The 19,700-nt window shown below is 35.8% G+C and overlaps 3 protein-coding genes across 3 annotated transcripts in view; all 3 read left to right on the top strand.

Moving 5' to 3' along the window:
- Positions 1–19,700, top strand: part of LOC109113774 (homeobox protein Hox-C10a-like) — a 50,639-nt gene that overhangs the window by 11,793 nt on the left and 19,146 nt on the right. The window contains exon 2 of the mRNA XM_042751275.1: positions 11,481–11,547. The gene's annotated coding sequence lies outside the window, so the exon portion shown is untranslated. The remainder of the gene's footprint in view (positions 1–11,480; positions 11,548–19,700) is intronic.
- On the top strand, positions 5,537–9,599 carry LOC109109216 (homeobox protein Hox-C13a). Its single transcript, XM_042751279.1, has 2 exons — positions 5,537–6,434; positions 8,257–9,599. The coding sequence occupies exons 1-2, from the start codon at positions 5,771–5,773 to the stop codon at positions 8,511–8,513; spliced, it is 921 nt and encodes a 306-aa protein (XP_042607213.1). The 5' UTR covers positions 5,537–5,770; the 3' UTR covers positions 8,514–9,599.
- Positions 15,269–18,967, top strand: LOC109113336 (homeobox protein Hox-C12a). The gene is made up of 2 exons (XM_042751280.1): positions 15,269–16,645; positions 17,436–18,967. Exons 1-2 carry the CDS (start codon positions 16,060–16,062, stop codon positions 17,672–17,674), a joined length of 825 nt encoding a protein of 274 aa, XP_042607214.1. The 5' UTR covers positions 15,269–16,059; the 3' UTR covers positions 17,675–18,967.

The following is a 19,700-nucleotide window of genomic DNA, read 5'->3' as shown; positions in this document are numbered from 1 at the left end:
TAGAGCCTGTCGCAGAGGAACATGTCTGCAGAGGAACTGGCCGCCTCCTTTAACTTGAACTTGGACTTCCGACGAGTCGTGTCTGAAAGTGGGGGAGACATTTTGTCTGTATAGACGATGTGACAAACGGACCTTTGGTTGTCATTGTAAAGCAGACCTCTGAATCTAAAGGCTTTAACGTAGAATAATAAAGGAGTGATGCAGAAAATCAAGGACACAGTGTCATATTGCATGAGATTCTTTGTCAGGCGCTTTTGAATCTTAATGTTGTCTAATTTTATATACAGACTTTAAACAAGTCATCATAAATGGACTGTCAAAGCAAAACATGGGTCCACATTGTCCATAATCAGTTTTTCGTGGTTTGTTTCTTGTTTTGTAAGATTTTGCTTTCTCGCTGCAGTGTAACCAGTGCGTGTGATAATTAAAAAGCAGTTGATATACAAGTAACATAATTCTACGCAGGCACTGTCGGGTTTCTGTGTTAAAAAGGTTAAAAATGAACATCCCGGTCCGTGTATCATTATTAGGAACGCAATAATGCTTCCAATTTCTTGCTGTATACTCTGCCTGACCGCAGATTTTAAAAATCGTATTGCCCACGATCTTCATATCAGCCACAGATTTATACCGCATTGCACCGAGACTGAATTGACGCAGGCCTAGCCATATTCTGCTGACAACTATGCGAGATTTAATACGGATTTGTTTCTTCTAAGGGACGGTATAGCTTTCTAAAAGGAGAAGGAAGGTCCTGACGAAACCGAGTTTGATATGTTTAGTTTGGAAGACTGGTTAATCGTACTATCCACTCAGCTACTGTTCTTTTCTTGGATTACATTTTAATTGAACCATGTTGGTATAGTATAGTAGCACTGTGCCACTGCAGCGACATGATACATATTCATAAACGTTGGCACGGCACTCTGCAAGATGTAAATTTTTGTCATAGGAGAATCTATTCATTGAACAAGGCCTGCAAGCAGCCTCGCAAAAATATGCATGCAGAGGCAAGGTGTAGCTTTAACACGCCTGGAGCACTTTACTTTTTTATTATTATTATTATTAAGACATAGAACATGTTGCTTTTACGTTTTTTGAAGAACTTTCTTTCGCTTAAAATGCAATATACTATATTATGTAAGACTGCTTGGATGTCTTTATTTGCATCAGTTTTACCTGTAAACCAGGTTTTGTAAATGAGCGATATAAGTACCTATTTTTAACGCACGTCTCTTAGCAATTAGGCAAGTCTTAACAAATAATTAAATTAAGGTGGAAATGAATCTAATTTGTGATGCATGATATACCCATCATAATGTAATTTTTTGACTGACTAAACTATTGAACGTGAATATTCAGATGGTCTCTGTGCATTGGAAACCAGAATAGAAGCCACCTTTTAATAGCACACAGGCTAGCGAGCTTTAACCAGTGTTGCAATCGATTTTTCCCCACTCCATGACAACGCAAGAAGCTCAGCCACAACAATCCTTCTTCCAAATCTACGAATGACAGATTTCATTGACTTTAACTCGGACGAGCAAAACTGTATAACTCTTGTGTTATTCTGTGAATAAAATGGGTATATGGATCAACTTAAATCTGTGCTTTATAAGAGTCTAAAATGTATTTTTCTTGTTTTCATATCAGAAAGCAGAAGAAAACTAGGCTATATATATAATATTTCAACGTTTGTGTATACTGTAAATGTTTTTGGATTAGGCAGGGTTACAGAAAAAGTTATTTGGTGGGGAACAAATTCCGTTCCTTTGTTTTCTGTCATATGTCCACATCCAAGTCTGAATGACGATTTGGGCCCAGAGTGATAGAGATGTGTAGACAGCGACAGGAATCTGTCATTACTCAGTATGCCTGTAGATCGTAGGTAGGTATTGAAGGTTATGTGCGTAATAACAGAGCAATGAAAACAGACTAAAGTTTTGTTGTGAAAAATAACATAAGATGGAAATATTTAAATAAATCTGTTGCTTTTTACCATTAGATATTGTTTGACATTAGAAGAATTTGTCACTTGACGGACAATTATTATTATTTTTTTTAATTATTGTCGTTTTTAGGTGTTTTGTGATGACGTCGACGATGTTTGAACGCAATTGGTTCGACCTTTTTATCTAGCCTATATTTGAGAGATCTCAATTTGTAACAGCACAGGCAATGTTTTTTTCAGACTTTTTATTTTTATTCTCTTTAAGAATTTGTAATATTTTTTATCATTTTCGGAAAAAGTTCAGATTTCTAGTTTTGGGACTGTGATTAAGTTGTTGATACTTCAGTGTGCATTCCACCACATCGGTAATTTAATTATGAATGAAGGGCATGGATATTTTTATTTAATTGTGCACCTGTGTTTCTTTGCCACAGAAAAGTTAAAACATCAAAGCCAGAGACTATGTCTATAGAAAGCGCTGCTTGCAAAATGAACTGAAACACACAGAGACGTGCATTTCTAGGTGCACACCGTTGTAAGGAAACGTATGAACCAGACTTGTGTTTGTTAGATCTCTTATGTATATTCAGCGATTTTGTTTTTTGTCTTATTCATCAGTGCTATTAAAATAAATATACAGTTGCAATATATGAAGTAAATCATTTGACATGTTAAATAATGTGTTTTGTGGTTTAAACAAAGAAATGCAAGGAAGAAAAGAGCTTTCTCGCATAACCAATCACAGGCGCACGTTCACACAGAGACAGACTGACTCAGACACAGAGACACTCACAAGATCCTCTTCCAGTTTGACACTGTGGTTACAATTTTAAAGGCGCAGTGTGTTGAGAGTCCCATTTTAGCCCCCTTGCTGTTTTTCAAACATTGCTCACTGATTTGAAATGCTAATACGGAACTGTAATGTAGTGTAAAATGTCTAAAATTTAAATGTATTTTAGTAAACGGTGTAATTTGAACTGTTGCGTGGAAATGCATTTCCAAACACAGGCTAGTGAAGAATAAAGCCTGAGATTCACGTATTATTATTTTACGGTGTTAAAGAGTAGATGCGATCAATTGAATTGAAAACTACACAAGTGTAAACAACAGTAGCTTTAAAATGCATATTTCAGACTAATAACAGACAGGAATAGCAGATATTGTCAACAGAGCCATTTAAATTAACGCCATTTCAAATCGTTTTATGAACATATTCAAACAGATTCTTGCATGTCTTTTGAATAAATATTTTCATCTTGTACATGAAGCAATAACATGAGCACAACCTTGCTGCGTGTGGAGTGCGATCTTGAATATGAAATAAATAAAACATTATTTAAATAATAGAAATGTATTTGCATTGACTAAGAGATTTAGGATAATTTTCATATCACTTGGGATTTTGTTTTATTAAAATAAGATGTGTTGCACTTGTTATAACTGCTGTTTAACAGTGGTCGTTCCCGATTTAATTGTTAAAAAAATCAACTTTTGAAGTTGTTGTTTGCAATTAATGACAAATTAATCAAAGTGAGCTTTTGAAAATGATCATCCAGGGTAAATTTACTAGGTTACTGCTTGGGCTACTGCAAGTTCTGCCTTACATTAAATACGGTAAAAAGGTAACGTTCCACCAAAACTCTTTGGCCTACAGCTTAGTTTACAATTTTATTTTCACATGAATAATTTGCTGGTTTGAGGAAGAAAGTGTAAAGAAATATTGTACTGCATCAGTACTAAACATTCTTTTTTCTAGTACCGTGGCTCATTTAATGAATGTCTACAAATCTTGATAATATGAGTCAGACAAGTAAGCCAGAAGCTCCATAATTAACATGTCATACAGAGGAACACTTCACAGTAATACGAGAGGAAGAAAGCAGATTTACCGGAAGGGGATTTCTGCATTGTTAGTCGTATTTGTCTTCCTACTCGTAACAGTTTAACAGTTGCCGGTGCACTTTAAAAAGTAGAAATTACTTTGGGGACCACTTGGATTGTTTGCCTGTTTCTTTTCCGTTTTCCCAAGTTGTATCTCAAAGCCTTTCAAACTACAGCGAGTTTGCATGCATACGAGTGTGAAGTTCATTCTTGTCTGTCTAGACTCTGATTACGACCCTGTTTGTCTGCGTTTTTTACCTTGACCTTGGACTTCCATGCAGCTGTCATTTGTAAGATTTGTCCATTCTTCAGTCTGTGAAGACAACGATAGATTTATCTTTGCAAACAGGAGTAATCAGTGAGCTCATCAACATCATATCTAACGCAAAAAAAAAAAAAAAAATTGTCTAAATGGTAAAAAATTTCAGATTATCTGTACTACACAAAGACCGTTTCTGTCTGTCTACTCGCTACACAATTGAAACTAATAACAGAGGAATGTTTTAACAGGGTATGGGACTCTCTTATTCATTCCTCATGAAACGTTGCATTGTAAATGTGCAACATCAGACCGGAAGAAAATCTGATCCTGTGTCAATACGTTTTTTCCTTGCCATGGCATTAGCTAGATCTGATTAAATATTGTTGTATTCTGTATTCTAGAATTCATAAACCAATAAAAATGCAGAATAAAATAATAAACAACTATAATACCTGGAAAAACTACAAATATTTTTGAATGTGTATTGTGTAATCCTGACATTGGACATTTTGGACAAGTCAGTGGGAGGGAAAGATGTTAATGAAGAATGTAAAAAATTTATCCATACTTAACATTTCAAATATTTTTTTTCAGCTGGATATTTTGCTGATTGTCATTGCTTTGTTTGATCTCAAACTAAACTACGTACACATCAGCACGCAGTCCTAAACGTGGGAGGGTACATGGAAAATAATAATTTAAACAATTCTTAAAACTGCAATTGTGTAACCGATGGGGCAAATTATTTTATAACTGTGAGACAAAAACATACATATCGATGAAAACAATTCACAAAAGAGTCATGATAGCACGCCATCAGTTTTATAATGAAAATGGTACATGAAATAACATAACAGAACACACTAATGTTTTTTTGCCCTGTACATAGTATTTTTGTTTGTAGTGTTTATTTGCATTTTTATTTGCATATTGTTATAGGTATATTTTACTAGTTATTTTGTTGTTAATTTGGGTTTTATTTTATTTTTCTAAAAATTCATTAACAACAGAGTAATTCATTCACAGTTAAATAAAAGTTTTTTTTTTCTAAAATGCAATTGGAAGTGAATCCTTTCCTTTAGGTTATTGATGACGAAAAGCTACTTTTATTGCAAGAAAATAACTGAAGAATAACTAAATTCATACGATTCCGATCATGTATAATTTCCTTATGCTACTCATATTCTGTAAAACTCTTTATGAATTTATGCACGTTTCCTTTTATGTATTTGTGTATGTATATATGCATGTATTTATGTAGTCACATATATGCAACGTTTGAGATTGTAGACAATGAAGGTTAAATTAAAAAAAAAAAAGGCGCACACTGCCAAGTGTCCAGACATTTGTCGGCCGAAATGTTGAGGTTGTTTTCTTTCCCCTTGGCTTGTAGTCTTCCCCTTTAAGAACAGCTATCTCCAGCTCTCTTAGCCAATGCCTGGGCACCGAAAACCTTAGAAGCCAGGCGTGAAACGTGAGCCAGTAGTTGTTTAAAGGGATTATTCTTCCCACCCACAACCCAGTCTCTTTGGGATAGTTAGCATATCACGTGCCTGCGCTTTAATGAACTGGACACATGGATGTAGTCGTGCGCATGCGCGTGTGTAAAATGTAGTTGGAAATGAGGTATCAGTCTTGGAGTAGGCGACTTTTAAAAAGCATCGGCAGCCCGTGATATGACGACTTCGCTGGTCCTGCATCCACGCTGGGCGGACACCTTGATGTACGTGTATGAAAAAAGCCCGAATGAAAATAATCAGAATAAAAGCCAAATTATGGAAGGATTGAGCGGGAATTGCCCTGCGACTCATTGCAGGGAACTGATCTCACACCCCGCGCTGGGGCGGCATTCCGGCACCATAGCGACTCACCAGGGATCCGTGTACTCGGATATATCTTCCCCTGAAACTGGGCGACAGTGCCCCGCTCCACAGACGTCATCTAGCGCCTCTCTGAGTTACGGCTACCCCTTTGGAAACCCTTACTACGGTTGCAGATTATCTCACTCGCACAACGTGAACTTGCAGCAGAAACCGTGTTCATACCATCCCGCAGAAAAATATGCCGAGACGAGCAGCGCCTTGCCCACGGAGGAGCTCTCCAGTAGGGCAAAAGAGTTTGCTTTCTACCCGAGTTTTGCCAGCTCGTACCAGGCGGTTCCAGGATATCTAGACATGTCGGTGGTCCCCAGTATTAGTGCGCATCCCGAGCCACGTCACGATGCATTGATCCCCATGGAGGGCTATCAACACTGGGCTCTGTCGAATGGCTGGGATGGACAGGTGTACTGTTCAAAGGAGCAAACACAGTCTTCTCATCTTTGGAAATCTCCGTTTCCAGGTATGTCTTGGTATAGTTGTGAAAGTATGAAAAGTGCATGTGTATTACAGGGATGAAACGACTTCCTGTTATGATAGGACATACTTTTCCACAATTGTAAACTAAACGTGCAAAGCATTCGCCTTAATGAAATGTGTCGATATGTATTCTTCACGAAAAGTAATCAGTTCATAAGAGCTTTCAACTCATAACTCTACATAATGTAATATGATTGCGCATCTTGAAGGTCTGCAGGAACCTGTCAAATGTGTCAGTTTTGTTCTATTCATTTTTGACATGTGACAGTCAGTAAATGTTCAGTTGGCTTACCACAACAAGAATTTGAGCGAATCCTAAACTTAATAAGTTTCAGAAAGACAGAGTTTAGTTCGCCTATACGTTTTATTTACAACCTCTTACATAAAATACAATGTTTGAGTGACGTATCTGGTTACAGAGGTTAGTCATATATTAACTCAAATATTATTGAGTCACAGGATTCTAAAGCTAGGAAAGTCACGCAATTTAGAACTGGGGTAAGACAATGGTGTCTACTTTTGCTCCTCCCGTATGATAATACAGAAGGTCCTTATTTGTACCACGCATATAAATCTTTGTCAGCAGTAATCGGGAGTGGTGCCCCGCAATCTGTTATGGACATTTTGCGAATGCCATGGTGCAGCATTATCTTTTTTTTCCTAAGAGCAGCTGACGTTCTGTAGTCAAGTTATTGATTTTAGCTGTGAGCAAAAATATTGCATATGATGCAAATACCAACTCAGCCATTCAGTATTGTTACTCAGCTGTGGCAAATCAAAATGACCAATGCTATGTTGGTAGTTCACTGTAACTTAAGCTTTAAACTAAATATACTGTCACATTATAGTGGTTATAGTGAATACTTGTCTCCACCATCACGCCCCTGACCCGTTTAGCAACCCTCCCCTCCCCCTAGAAGAGGTCACATACACAGGTAGCCACGAATAGCCACAAATAAGGATATAACAAAATATGCTTGTTTAATGCACTCCTTTTGATGAAAATCGTCTAGTGCTGATTTCGTGCATGCCCCAAACAAGTTCTTTAGAGTTTTTTTCAAGTGTGTTTGGGGCCGTGACAATAATTCGTGGCTGACAGAAGGGCTGTGGACATACCTCTGTCTAAAACATTATGTACTAGTTTATTGACAGAGGGAATCCTATAACACATCTGAATGTATCTATACTTCAGCTGCCAGAGGAGCCTATTATCCTTCACCTTATTTTACCTTAACTGTGATTTAGGTAGTGATTTTGGAAAAGACTGGGCGTTAGTGCTTTTTTATAATACTTAAGGTACGCGTGAATTTACATAACAGTATACTGCGTTATAACTGAAAAAAAAAAACATTCTCTCAAACCCCATCCATCCAAACTTTACTCAAGAATGATTTATTGTTGTCTGTGTATCAGTGCTGGTTAAAAACCTGTTCTGTTAGGCTACTCCAATGCTAGGGGGAAGAACACTCAATAACCTTAGTATCGTGAAATGGACCGAAAAAATATCCCCCATCCACCTATATATACCCATATAGGTAATTTTAATATTTTTATATTACTATATTATTTTGCCCTCAATAAATAAATAGCCCACAAAAGGAACACAACTGCCTCTTTGTTCATTTATGACCGTATTGCCTCCAGATATTTAAATAATTTGACGCAAAAATTAAAAAGGGTACTTTATTTAATAGATAACTGTTTTTGGTGTTCTCCCAAAGTGTCGAATTGAAACAAACTTTCTTCATCTTTTATCAGTGTCTCACTGGACAAACAAATAATAATAATGTTTCCTTTTTTTATAGATGTTGTTCCGTTGCAGCCAGAAGTCAGCAGTTATCGTCGAGGGCGCAAAAAACGTGTTCCCTACACCAAGATACAACTAAAGGAATTGGAAAAAGAGTATGCAGCAAGCAAGTTTATCACCAAAGACAAGAGACGACGCATTTCTGCGACAACCAACCTCTCCGAACGTCAAGTTACTATTTGGTTCCAGAACCGCAGAGTGAAGGAAAAAAAGTTTGTCAGTAAATCCAAGACTAATAATCACATGCATACTTGATATATGTTTCGTACTTTTTTCGCCAGCTTATATCCTTCCGTCCAGAAAGTCTTATATTTACCTCTGTTCAGAAATCATGAATGAAGAACATCCGGGCAGCCTCACGCCTAAGCTGTCTTCTTTCACTTTATTTAATTTAAAGCATGCAGACACACCATAACCGCTCACTCTTTGGCTTTTTGGGCATATATGCAAAACTGTGAAAATACAGAAAAAATAGAAAACATTTCAACTTCGTCTTTTTTTATGAATGTACATATATAAATAATAAATATTTAAAATTACACAAGTATCAAAGAGACACATGGTTTACGTGCATCTGAAAATAAAAGGAGACCCGACCCTTCAGCATCTCTTCTTGAGAGCGTCAAAGCCAACCAGCCAGCAGAAAACACTCGAGGGGCTCAACATGAACGAGAAGAGAAAAAAATAATAATTCTGTGGGACACTTTGGATGAATCAAGACTTGTGTAAACTCTCGAAAGGCTGTAGCAAATGTTGAACTGGATCACGAAAAGACCGTCATTTGTTTTTCGTGGAAATTACAAAGATTTTGCTAGAATGAGCCTGCGAAACTTCAAAAGCTAAATGGTTCACTGTGGGATACATTGCTTTTTAATGCCGAGGGTAAACCAGGCTGCTAATGTTAACTGTACAGTTTAATGCGTCTATTATTTAATTTAGATTTCGCGTATGACAGGTCTGTAAAAAAGGAATGTTTCAAGATCATTTGTATGTGTCCCTATTAGCAGTGAAGGATATGACTCTGCCATGCAACTGGAATGATTGTAAGCATTTAAAAAATCATTTAGTATTAAACATTAATGCACAACCTTTTTGTTTTTATATATAGAAATATATATCGTAAAGCATTGGATCTGTTCACACGACTTGTCTGTATCTCTTTTCGTGCAGTATGTGAACTGTATTGTGGTGTTCAATTCCTAAAGTACTGAATTGAGACATATTTCATAAATAAAAATGACAATGGAATTTGTTGAGTACATGCTGCTTGTAGTGAATCAATGCATTCAATTATCAATGACAATGGTGGCCCATTTATGGCCGCTTCATAGATGGATGCATATGTGTCAATCCATCTTTATCTGTTTGATAAAGCTTTCAAGTGAGGTCTTACAATAGATTCAATGTTTTTGTGTCGTTTGGGTGTTGGTTTTTCAGTAGGCGGAATGTCTGTGCATATACTGCAAAGACTAACTTTATTCATCAATAGTAGTGCTCGGGGTTGCTTGAAATATATAGCTGTTGAAAAATATACACAACCTTCATATTAGTGACAAAACAAAATAGTTTTGACAACTGCAAATGATAAAATATTTTCAGTTAACCTACAACATTTAAATTGTATATTTATATACTTTAAATGCTGGGAGAACAAAATTTAGCGCCGAGTAGCCTATAATTTGAACCAGAATGCTCAAGCAACTGGCTTCCAGTAGGCTACGCCTTAAATATTTTAATAATTCAAGTGGTGCACTTGCATGTGATCTAGGCACGTAGTGTTTACTTATTTAATTATAGTATTAACTATGTAAATCTTGGTTGTCGATAATTTAGATTTAAGTCTGCTCCATCCGTAGGCAATTTAACCACAATTTAAGTAATGTTTTTAAACAATGAAGGCGAATTTACAATGAAATGTCGTTATGAATATGCCACAGCAACATTCAGATATTATGATCTTCACCGTTTCCTGCTTGATCACAAGGATTATCCTGTTTCTTGGATCATGAAGGTATGGTCGGAAGCATATTCACTTAATGCTTCAAGATTTTATTTTTCTTATCAACTTTTTATTAACTTTTCAATATTATTAAATAAAAGAAACTGTCTGAAGCACTGTTAATGGTGTAAATTTTAATGGCCGTGTGTAGGCTACATTCAACGAATAAATTAAATACTGTCAACTTTGTTATAACTAATTTGCTAAAGACGGTGTTGTACCGGACACTTCTTATGAGTCTTAAGAGAGGAGAATTAATCAGACGTGATTTAACTTGAAAAATATTTGTTTGTAAAAAGATTTTTAGTAAAGTTAAACTTCTAAGATCTAAAAAACGGGCTTGTTGATTTTGTTTTTTAAAACCAAAGCTTCCTGCTGATTTGTCACAGATATTTTCCAAAAAGTTGATCTTTACACACACACACACACTATATGTATATATTCCCCCAATCGAGACCATAATCGCTAATTCGCCTTTTGTCTAAATGTATTAATGTTAAGGAAACCCTGAAAGAAATGCTGTTAAACGTACAACTGAAGGGCATATATGAGCAAATATTATGTGAAAATAAGAAACTCTATAATTTGGTGTATACTAACGAAATTTTAATTTCCTCAGTAACACAGAGGAGGTAGGCTACACACCCGGTTACTGCTAAAACGTTATGCCATCAGTCAACTATCAGTGTTGTGCAGAAGTTGGTTACTTTGAGGAGTGAGAAGTTTTATTTTAACTGCATGAGTTTCTGTTATAACGTCACGTGATCTCGCGTTACCCTTGACCATGACTATGCAGTCGCTTTGACCTTGACATCACAGAGTCTTGTGAATAATAAACAGAGGGGCTGGACACCACTGCCCGTGGTTTGTTTTCAGGCAAACAAGGTGTTATTTCCCTGTCTAGACGGCGAGAGTTAATGATATACCATAAATACATAAAACAGGAAAATGCTCTGATTATCCGATATTCTTGTCATTGTGAAAATGTGCATTGTGTACAACCGGTTTTTATTTTTTTTTTTTTTATTTTTTTTTTACTTCTCATACCATTGAACACTCGCTTTTTCTTTTCCGCGAACCCTTGCCCGTATAAGTTTTAAACCACCAATGGTTGTATTCTCTCATCATGAGGTGTAGGTTATATTGACCAAGAAGGCAGGTAGTGCATTTACGTCTGCAAAAGACAGTGTTCACAGGGATGACATCTTGTCTTATTTCCATAGGCGCGTCGAGAAAAGATGGGTACTTCTTACCAAATATCAAGAGATGCATCCATGATCACGTGAAAAGGTATGGCTAGTTTTTTTTTTATTTGTAGTGATTGTGCACAATGCCTTGGTGTTTTAAAACATTTATGAATATATAAATGTGTGCATTTAATTAACGATCTTATATTGATGCATTTGTTGTCAAGCTAAAATTTTCTATGTCTGGTTAGGCGCAAGGCCTATTCAAAATATGCATAGATCTATTATAGGCAATGCGGGGGAAATAGAACGTCTTTGCAGGGTTTTTTTTTTTTTTTTTTTTTTTTTTTTTCACTTACACAAACACAACACCCTTTAGGATTTTCCAAATGCCCTTGTTTTCGTTCATTTATTGCATAATGTAAAAATGTCATAATTTTATGCTCTCTGTAAAAACGAAAATAGAAGTAATCAAATTGTTGGATTTCTAAAGTCAGACTACAACTGATTAACTAGATTAAAAGACAGTATTTCTCATTATTAGCTGTAAATTGTTAAGTTCAAACCTGTGTTGATAGCTTTGTTTTGTGTCGCTCTATTTTACCAATATTAATATTATAGAAATAGTTTTGTTGTTTTAACTATAGCTATAAATATTACTTTATGGTTTTGGATTGCAAATTGTAGTATTGTAAAATAGTAGTCGAAAATGTAAATTTACTATTATTTTAGTAGTGTAACAATTATTACTGATTATCACTGCATTAGTTTATTAAATTTAAAAAAAAAAAAAACTGTTGCACTAATAAGCCCCTAAACATATTCTCTTAGATTACTGAAATTAATTTAAACACTTGCGTATACATTAAAAAAAAAAAAAAAAAAAAACAAGTTAAACCAAGTTCATTTCTGGTGGCTCGTTTCTCTAACTCTAAGTTATTTATGGTGGAATCTTAGAACAATAAACATAGAAATAAACGCTCAGAACTATAGGGTTTCGATCAATGTGCTGCTTAAATAATAGATGTTTAATGAGAAAGGCCTGTTCAGCCAAAACTCACGAGCTCGCGTTAGCTTTTTTATTCACCGTTTCTAAACAGACCAGCTGGACTGCGAGGAGAGAGATCCGTGTGCTGAGGAGAAAGGGGGTCTGATATCCTCTGGTGGCGTATGGTGGAAATATCAGGAAGTGAGCAGTGTAGATTCAGCAGGAAGACGACACATGCTTTGCACCGGTCTTTATGTAAACTATTTGTGTCTGGCCCACGTCCTCTTATAGGATATGTGTGTTTAATCTAAAATAAAGGTAAATAATAAACTACTAATATGTATAGCTTAATGTATATATTTTAAGAATTTGCTAGTGTTCCTGGAAAGACATAGTAAGAATACCGGACACACATTGAATTGAATAGTTAGGATGGGTTGTTCATTGAAATATAGAATATAGCCTACTGATTGAATTCCCAACTGTAATATATTTATTATTTTATATATATGCTATATAATATATGATATAGATATTATAAATGCATCTCTTAAAATATGACCCAGGTTTGTCGTTTCTTAAATGTTTTTCTTTTGTCTCTCTCTATTTTGTAAATTCTAATATTCCCAGCTCGAAGTATAAAACTGCATAGTCCCTGAAAAATAAATTAATAAACTAGATAATAAATGTAGAAAAAAGGTAAAAACTTTTTTTTTTCAAACGCCGTATGCTAAGTGTTTCATAAATGTTAATGTGTTTAAATACTTTACCGTTGTCTTTTTCTTTACACTCAATTTATATCGACTTAATTTAAGCAAACTTAAACTTTTAAGCAAACGTAATTGTAGTAAACCCATAATTATCCAACAATACCAACACAAGCACTTACATTTGTGTGTTCATACTCACTTTTTTCTGGAAACTTCGTAGCAGTCGCGTGCTTATTTCTCTATACGTTTCTATGTAAAATTGCGATTGAATTAAATTGTCATTATTTAAATTTACCATTATTGTTGTGAGCATTAATATTATTAGTTTTAATGTCTGTTGCGATTTCCAAATACCAAACTTTATTTTCTTTAAATTGAGTTCAAGTATTGGACACCTGGAATTTTGCATTTAATTCACATTTAATGCACGTTTTTTCCCTTTAAGAAATTGTCCTTGGTGGACGTTCACAGCAAGGCTTTCAGTGAGCCAACCTGTCTTCCAAAATCAAAGACAATAAAAAGGCCTTTGTTTACGCTATGGCCCTGTCTGGACGGAAAAGAGATTCCAAGACAGCAATCTCAGAGCGGCGCAGACAGTGCACTAGACACTGACCTTGAACTAACAACTATTTTAGCCATTTTCCAGAGATTTTGGAGATTTTACCTTTGGCCATCCTAGCGGTAAGAAAATGTAATCTTTTTACTGTGACTTTTAAGCGATATATAGACATAGGTTGTTTGAGGGGAATATTTTTTGTGGCTGAATTAAGTTGTTGAAATGTCATTCATTCCGAGGGAGAACCTTTAACTCTCCCAACAACTTGTTTTACTCTCTGTTGTGCTCTTGGGGGAAATAATAAAATATTCTCACTACAACTAATCAGAAATAACTAACAACTGACTAGTGTATTAATTAGCATGAGTGTTTTCTCAAAGGAACTAAATTGTTGGTCTCTATAGCTTCATATTTGGTGATTAGGCTACATTTAACACACACAAATGTCCTGATATTTCGGTAAAATTTCTGAAAGCATTTTAAATTTATATACGGAATGTTGCACAGCATGTTAATCGGTTACATGAATCTGGTTCTGGTATGAAGCCTAAAATTTTGATGTAATAATTCTTGGGCAATTTAGAGGACAGCATTTGTAGTCTTTTAGTTGTTTTGAGTTTCTTTTATAGGTGTTACGTCAATATTTGTAATGAGTCGAACACCGGATTTCCTTGGGCAGTATCTTTGTATTTATAGCCTAGATACCCATCGCCAATAATGAAGCTGTTTGGGGTTATTTTTGTTTTTGTCGGTTTATTTCAAAGTAGATGAAACAAACAAAAATAAATAAATAAGTTGGCCACGATCATAATTACGACCACGCCTCTACACAGATACACTGACACAAGCTTTATATGGGCAGAAAACGAAAAGTTATTGTGCTGCACAAAGACTCCTGCAATAAATAAGGGAAATGTAAATTATTAAAGTGAACGAAGAATGCAAATATTATTTGCTCGGTTATAAATATATATCAGCATGAACTTGTGCTCAAGTGGCTACGCAAACTCGTAAATAAACCAGTTGTTAAAAAGGTTATGAAGGAACAGACATCAGTCTGTTTTGTTTTATTTTATTTATTTATTTATTTATTTATTTATTTATTTTATAAATATGACAACTGTATCCACATCTGTAAACCTTTAACTTGTAATGGTTAATCGCAATTCAGGTTTGAGATAAAAATGGGTATAATTCAAAACAATCCTTTGTGACACTAAATACACAAAGATTAAAAAGTAACATTAAAAAAAAAACTTTTATTTACAACATTTATTTATAATTAATACACTGGGAATATTCTGTTTAAAAAACTTAAGGTCCAAAAGATTAGACAGACACTGAACAGTCATAATATCAACTTTGCGTTACGCACACACTCCAGTGTGAGACAAAGGGTTTAATGCGTAGTGTTATTATTGTCCTTTTGTCAAAATAATCTTTATTTCATCGCTTTATTATGTTCTTAATATACACGTTACAATGGCACTGCGTTGCAGTTGATATGAGGAAAAATTACGTGTACTTTATATATTTACAATCAAAAATCAATTAATGTGATCTAGTGTGGTGTATTTGGAGCGGCAAAATCATTTTAATGCCCTCTGCCAGCTTGTAAAATTCAAATAAAAGAATTGCGAGATGTGTAACAATCCGCCATGAGTTTGACTGCGAGTATTTATAGGATGTATCTGTTAAAGTTGTTCACGTGAGGTGTACTAGAGCATATTATCTAAACTATAGGCTACGGTCTTAAAAAAATCTTATAGAATATCATCATCTTTTACGGAGCCAATGGTTTCAACCTGCTGACCCCACTACAGTAAATATGAGTGGAGTTCAGCACTGAGCATCAGTATTTCTTTAAAACAAGCCTGTAAAAGATGAACATCACATCTTTATATGACACTGAATTCAACCGTAATTTGTTTGAAAACAATGTCGAAAGAACCCTCACCTTCAATGAGAAAAAAAAAATCTTTGTTGGGGGAAAAAGTATTTTTATTTTTATTTATTTTGCCAGGTAATAAAGATTAAACGAGGCTAGGGACACTTCTCAATATTTCTAAACAGGAAAGTGAAAGACGATCAGTTTAGAACCTTTGAGCTATGGGAAAAGAAAAACAAGATTTTACATTTTTAATAAGATATTTTATAGAATTTTTAAAAAGCATATAAAACCCGTAATACAGAAGTTAGTGTTTTGTTTTGTCTGAAATGGACCAAGTGGGTGGTACCTTCTAGTGTTCGAGTAAGCTCCGGCACGTGACGTGGAGATGACCAATCAGGTGCACCTCCAGGTTTAACTACGTTAAATGTCAGATTGCAATAAACTAGAAGCTGTTGGTCTGGCCCGCGGAAATGGGCGAGCATAATCTTCTTAATCCTGGGTTTGTGGGACCTTTGGTAAACATCCACACTGGAGACAGGTTTTACTTCCCGAATTTTAGAGCCTCAGGGGGACAGCTGGCGGGGTTACCGTCTCTCTCGTACCCTAGAAGGGACAATGTTTGCTCTCTCCCGTGGAATCCATCGGAGTCGTGCAATGGATATCCTCAGTCTTACTTTAGCAGTCCCGTATCCATTAACCCCTCTTTTAATCGATCTTGTGAAATAACCCGACTGGAGGAAAGCAAGTGTTATTATGGCAATTCCAGCAGCACCAGAGAGCCGTGTTCAGACAGCAACAATCTCAAACGAGAGGAGCGAGCAAGAGATACATCAGTATCGTCTGATCACGGGATGCACAATGGGATGAGCAACAGTGGCACCTTCTCAAAGTATGATTATGGCACCGAGCATCTGACCCAAGACCCGCCATCCTGTCAGTCCTTGGAGTCCGACTCCAGTACTTCAGTGCTAAACGAAGGAGGAAAGGCTTCAGCAGGCGACCCACAAACCCTGGTATCGCAAGGAAACCACGCAAGCAATATCGCCAGTGGAGGAGGTTTGTCCCTCGCATTTAATCACAGCTGAAAGACAACAGAAGCACAGTACAATGACTCATATCTTGCTCCAGCACATTTTTTTTTGCATGACCGTTTATTTTGGCATTCACCGGCAACTGTTATGATTTTCCTGCATGGTTCTTGCGTGGTTGTTCAAGGCCACTAGGGGTTGCCCTAAAATGCTCCACGTTCACCAGTTTAAGCGCTCAGTCATTTATACAACCAGTAAACACAACATCATAAAATTCAACAATCCCGTTGCCAATTTTTGCGCCGTTTACATAAAATGCATAGTTATTGTTGTTAAATGTACGTTTTGCCAAAGCCCTCGCGTTATTTTAGCAAGTAGAACAGCTTTGTAAAATGGCAGTTGCTCTGACATAAAAATGGGACGTTTTTAAATGACTCGTAAACTGAATTAATATCGTTGTCGTGCAGCAAGAAGTCATTTAATATGCCTTGAAACCGCTAAAAAGGGTAGGGTTCTTGCAAACAGAACAATTATCACGTTAATGTACATTTAACTAGAACAGTAAAACCTTCTAAGGCATTCTTCTATGTAAACAGATAAATTCATCATATCGACAGTTTGCATTACACTTCAGATTGTCATTGAACCACGTCTAATTATCACGTTAACAGCTTCACAAAATGCACCTGAAATTTGTATTTAAGTGCCATCGAGATGAGGAGAGATTTTGATGTGCTGGCCTAGGAGATTTTTTTTTATTTATTTATTTATTTATTTTTTTGCAGCTATCTCATGAACCCGTGCTTTGCCTCCTCTAGGTGCCCCGTGGTACCCGATGCACACCCGGACCCGCAAGAAGCGAAAGCCCTATTCCAAACTGCAGCTGGCCGAGCTTGAGGGAGAATTCATGCTGAACGAGTTCATCACCCGGCAGCGACGTAGGGAGCTGTCTGACAGGCTCAATCTCAGCGACCAACAGGTTAAGATTTGGTTCCAAAATCGGCGGATGAAGAAAAAGAGACTGTTGCTAAGGGAGCAGGCTTTGTCCTTCTTTTAATGAGGCACAGAATATACATTGCTTAATGGTAGTCCAACAACAGTATTTAGTTAATGGTAATCTACCATTGGCCCATTTTACTCTGAAAGTCTTGCCCCACGACGCATTCAGGAATCACGAATAAGAATTCAAACATAATAGGGGAACGCGACCAAATGATGGCTACAGAAGTCTGCTTATACTATGTGGTCTGGTGTTTATTTAAGATGGTTCGTGTCCAGCAGTTTTGGGCATGTACAAGATGAGAATGTATTAGTTTAAGTTTTGAAAGTAACAAGCTGTCTAAGCCATCACTCACGTTATTAAGTAATGAACTGCAAGTTAGAAACTCAGTCATATATAAGCTGTGAGATAGCATTTCGGACAAGCAAAATGTTTCCTTATCAGTCTGAAATGATGGCGAAATATTTATTGTCATAGTGTTAAAACCAGTTTTTGAAATTATAACACTCGTGCCATGATCAGTATTCTAATCTAGAAAAAATAAATTAAAACGGACTGAAACGCCAAACTTGGTCATAATGAGAATCCGTTACTGTTCGTAATCTCCCATCTATGTTTTTATTTTGCCAGTTATCGTTGAGAAAGTGCCATTCAAACTCAATATTCGGCAATATGAAGCTTGGGGAGAGTTAAACCAGCAACGTCTTATCTAAGTTCCGCAGTCATCGCCACGTGTTCTATGGCACGTTCACGGTCACGGGCACAAAGTTAGTGACCCAACTCATATCTTGGGCCCTAGAGAACAAAACTGCAATTACAGAACAGCTTTTATGAATAGACTTTGATCTAGCCTGTGAAATGTCATTCTGACAAATGTTGGGAAATTACTTCTGCAACTAGATATTGGCCAAAGTGTAAATTGGTAGGCCTGCAGCTAAGCCGCACAAACTGCTAATAAAATATTTATTCATGATATACTGAACAACTTTATAAATGTCTCTGTCATATTTACAGTTTTAACAGCATAAATTTCCCATTAACGATTGCTTGTCCCTTGATCTGCGTTATTTGGACATATTCGCTTAGGTCTACTTAATTAATTCACAACAACAGTGCTTCTGGGAGAGAAATGCACGGTCAAGTAATATTAAGAAGACGCGCAATTATAAATTAAAACAAAGATTAAGTCATTTTATAAGTGTAATGGAAGTAGCAATCATACTGAAGAGACCAGATTTAAATCCCATATTAACGAGCCTGTTTTGCTAATTAGCGGGACCCATTGTGTTATTTGAAACATTATTTACCCAGATCATGAATTATATGCCAGTGAAATAGTTAATAGATGGTTTTCTGGAGTGTTTTAATTAATTAAGTTTGAATTTAAAAAAAAAAAAAAAAAAAAAAAAGCAAATATTTTCCCGACTTTTTTGTCAACAATGCGCATGTTTTATTTTAAAACACCTTGTCAAAAAAACTGAAAAGAACGTTTAAAAGATACAGACAAGAAGGTGGTCAAAAGTTGGTTTTATATAAAATATAGCTTATTCATTTGTACTTTATTATTATTATTATTATTATTATTACTATTATAGCGAATTTGGCATAGGCCTAAATCGGTGCTACGTTATTTTTTGTTAGGCTACTGTTCTGAGTTCGGCGAGTGACATTTTCTTTAAATCCTATTTTTGTGAATCTATAAAAAAAAATACAAATACAATTATATGAATGGCATCATCAGCAACTATATAACAATGTCACGTTTCCCCCCCTTTGGGTTGTTTTGTGAAATTGTCTCTGATGTATAATTTTTCTGTGTTGTTCTGTGTAATTTTGTGAATGCCCCAGTGCCGCATTCCTTTGTACCTTGCGATTAAAAATGTCTTGTAAATAATGTTACAAGTTCCTGAATGTATCCTTATATGTGTAACCTACAGTTTCTGATTAATAAAGTCTTTAAACTTACTTTTATTTACGATTTTCTTGATGCCTGTGTTGTGCAAACCATATGAGTGTTAGTATTTGAGTCTGTTACATTCGTTAACATATTTTTACATGAAATAGCAGGAAAGCCAACTCGTGC

The sequence above is a fragment of the Cyprinus carpio genome, chromosome B23 (assembly GCF_018340385.1).
Source record: "Cyprinus carpio isolate SPL01 chromosome B23, ASM1834038v1, whole genome shotgun sequence".
NCBI lineage: Eukaryota > Metazoa > Chordata > Actinopteri > Cypriniformes > Cyprinidae > Cyprinus > Cyprinus carpio.
The sequence above is the reverse complement of the archived record's forward strand: the minus strand, read 5'-3'. Positions and strand labels throughout refer to the sequence as shown.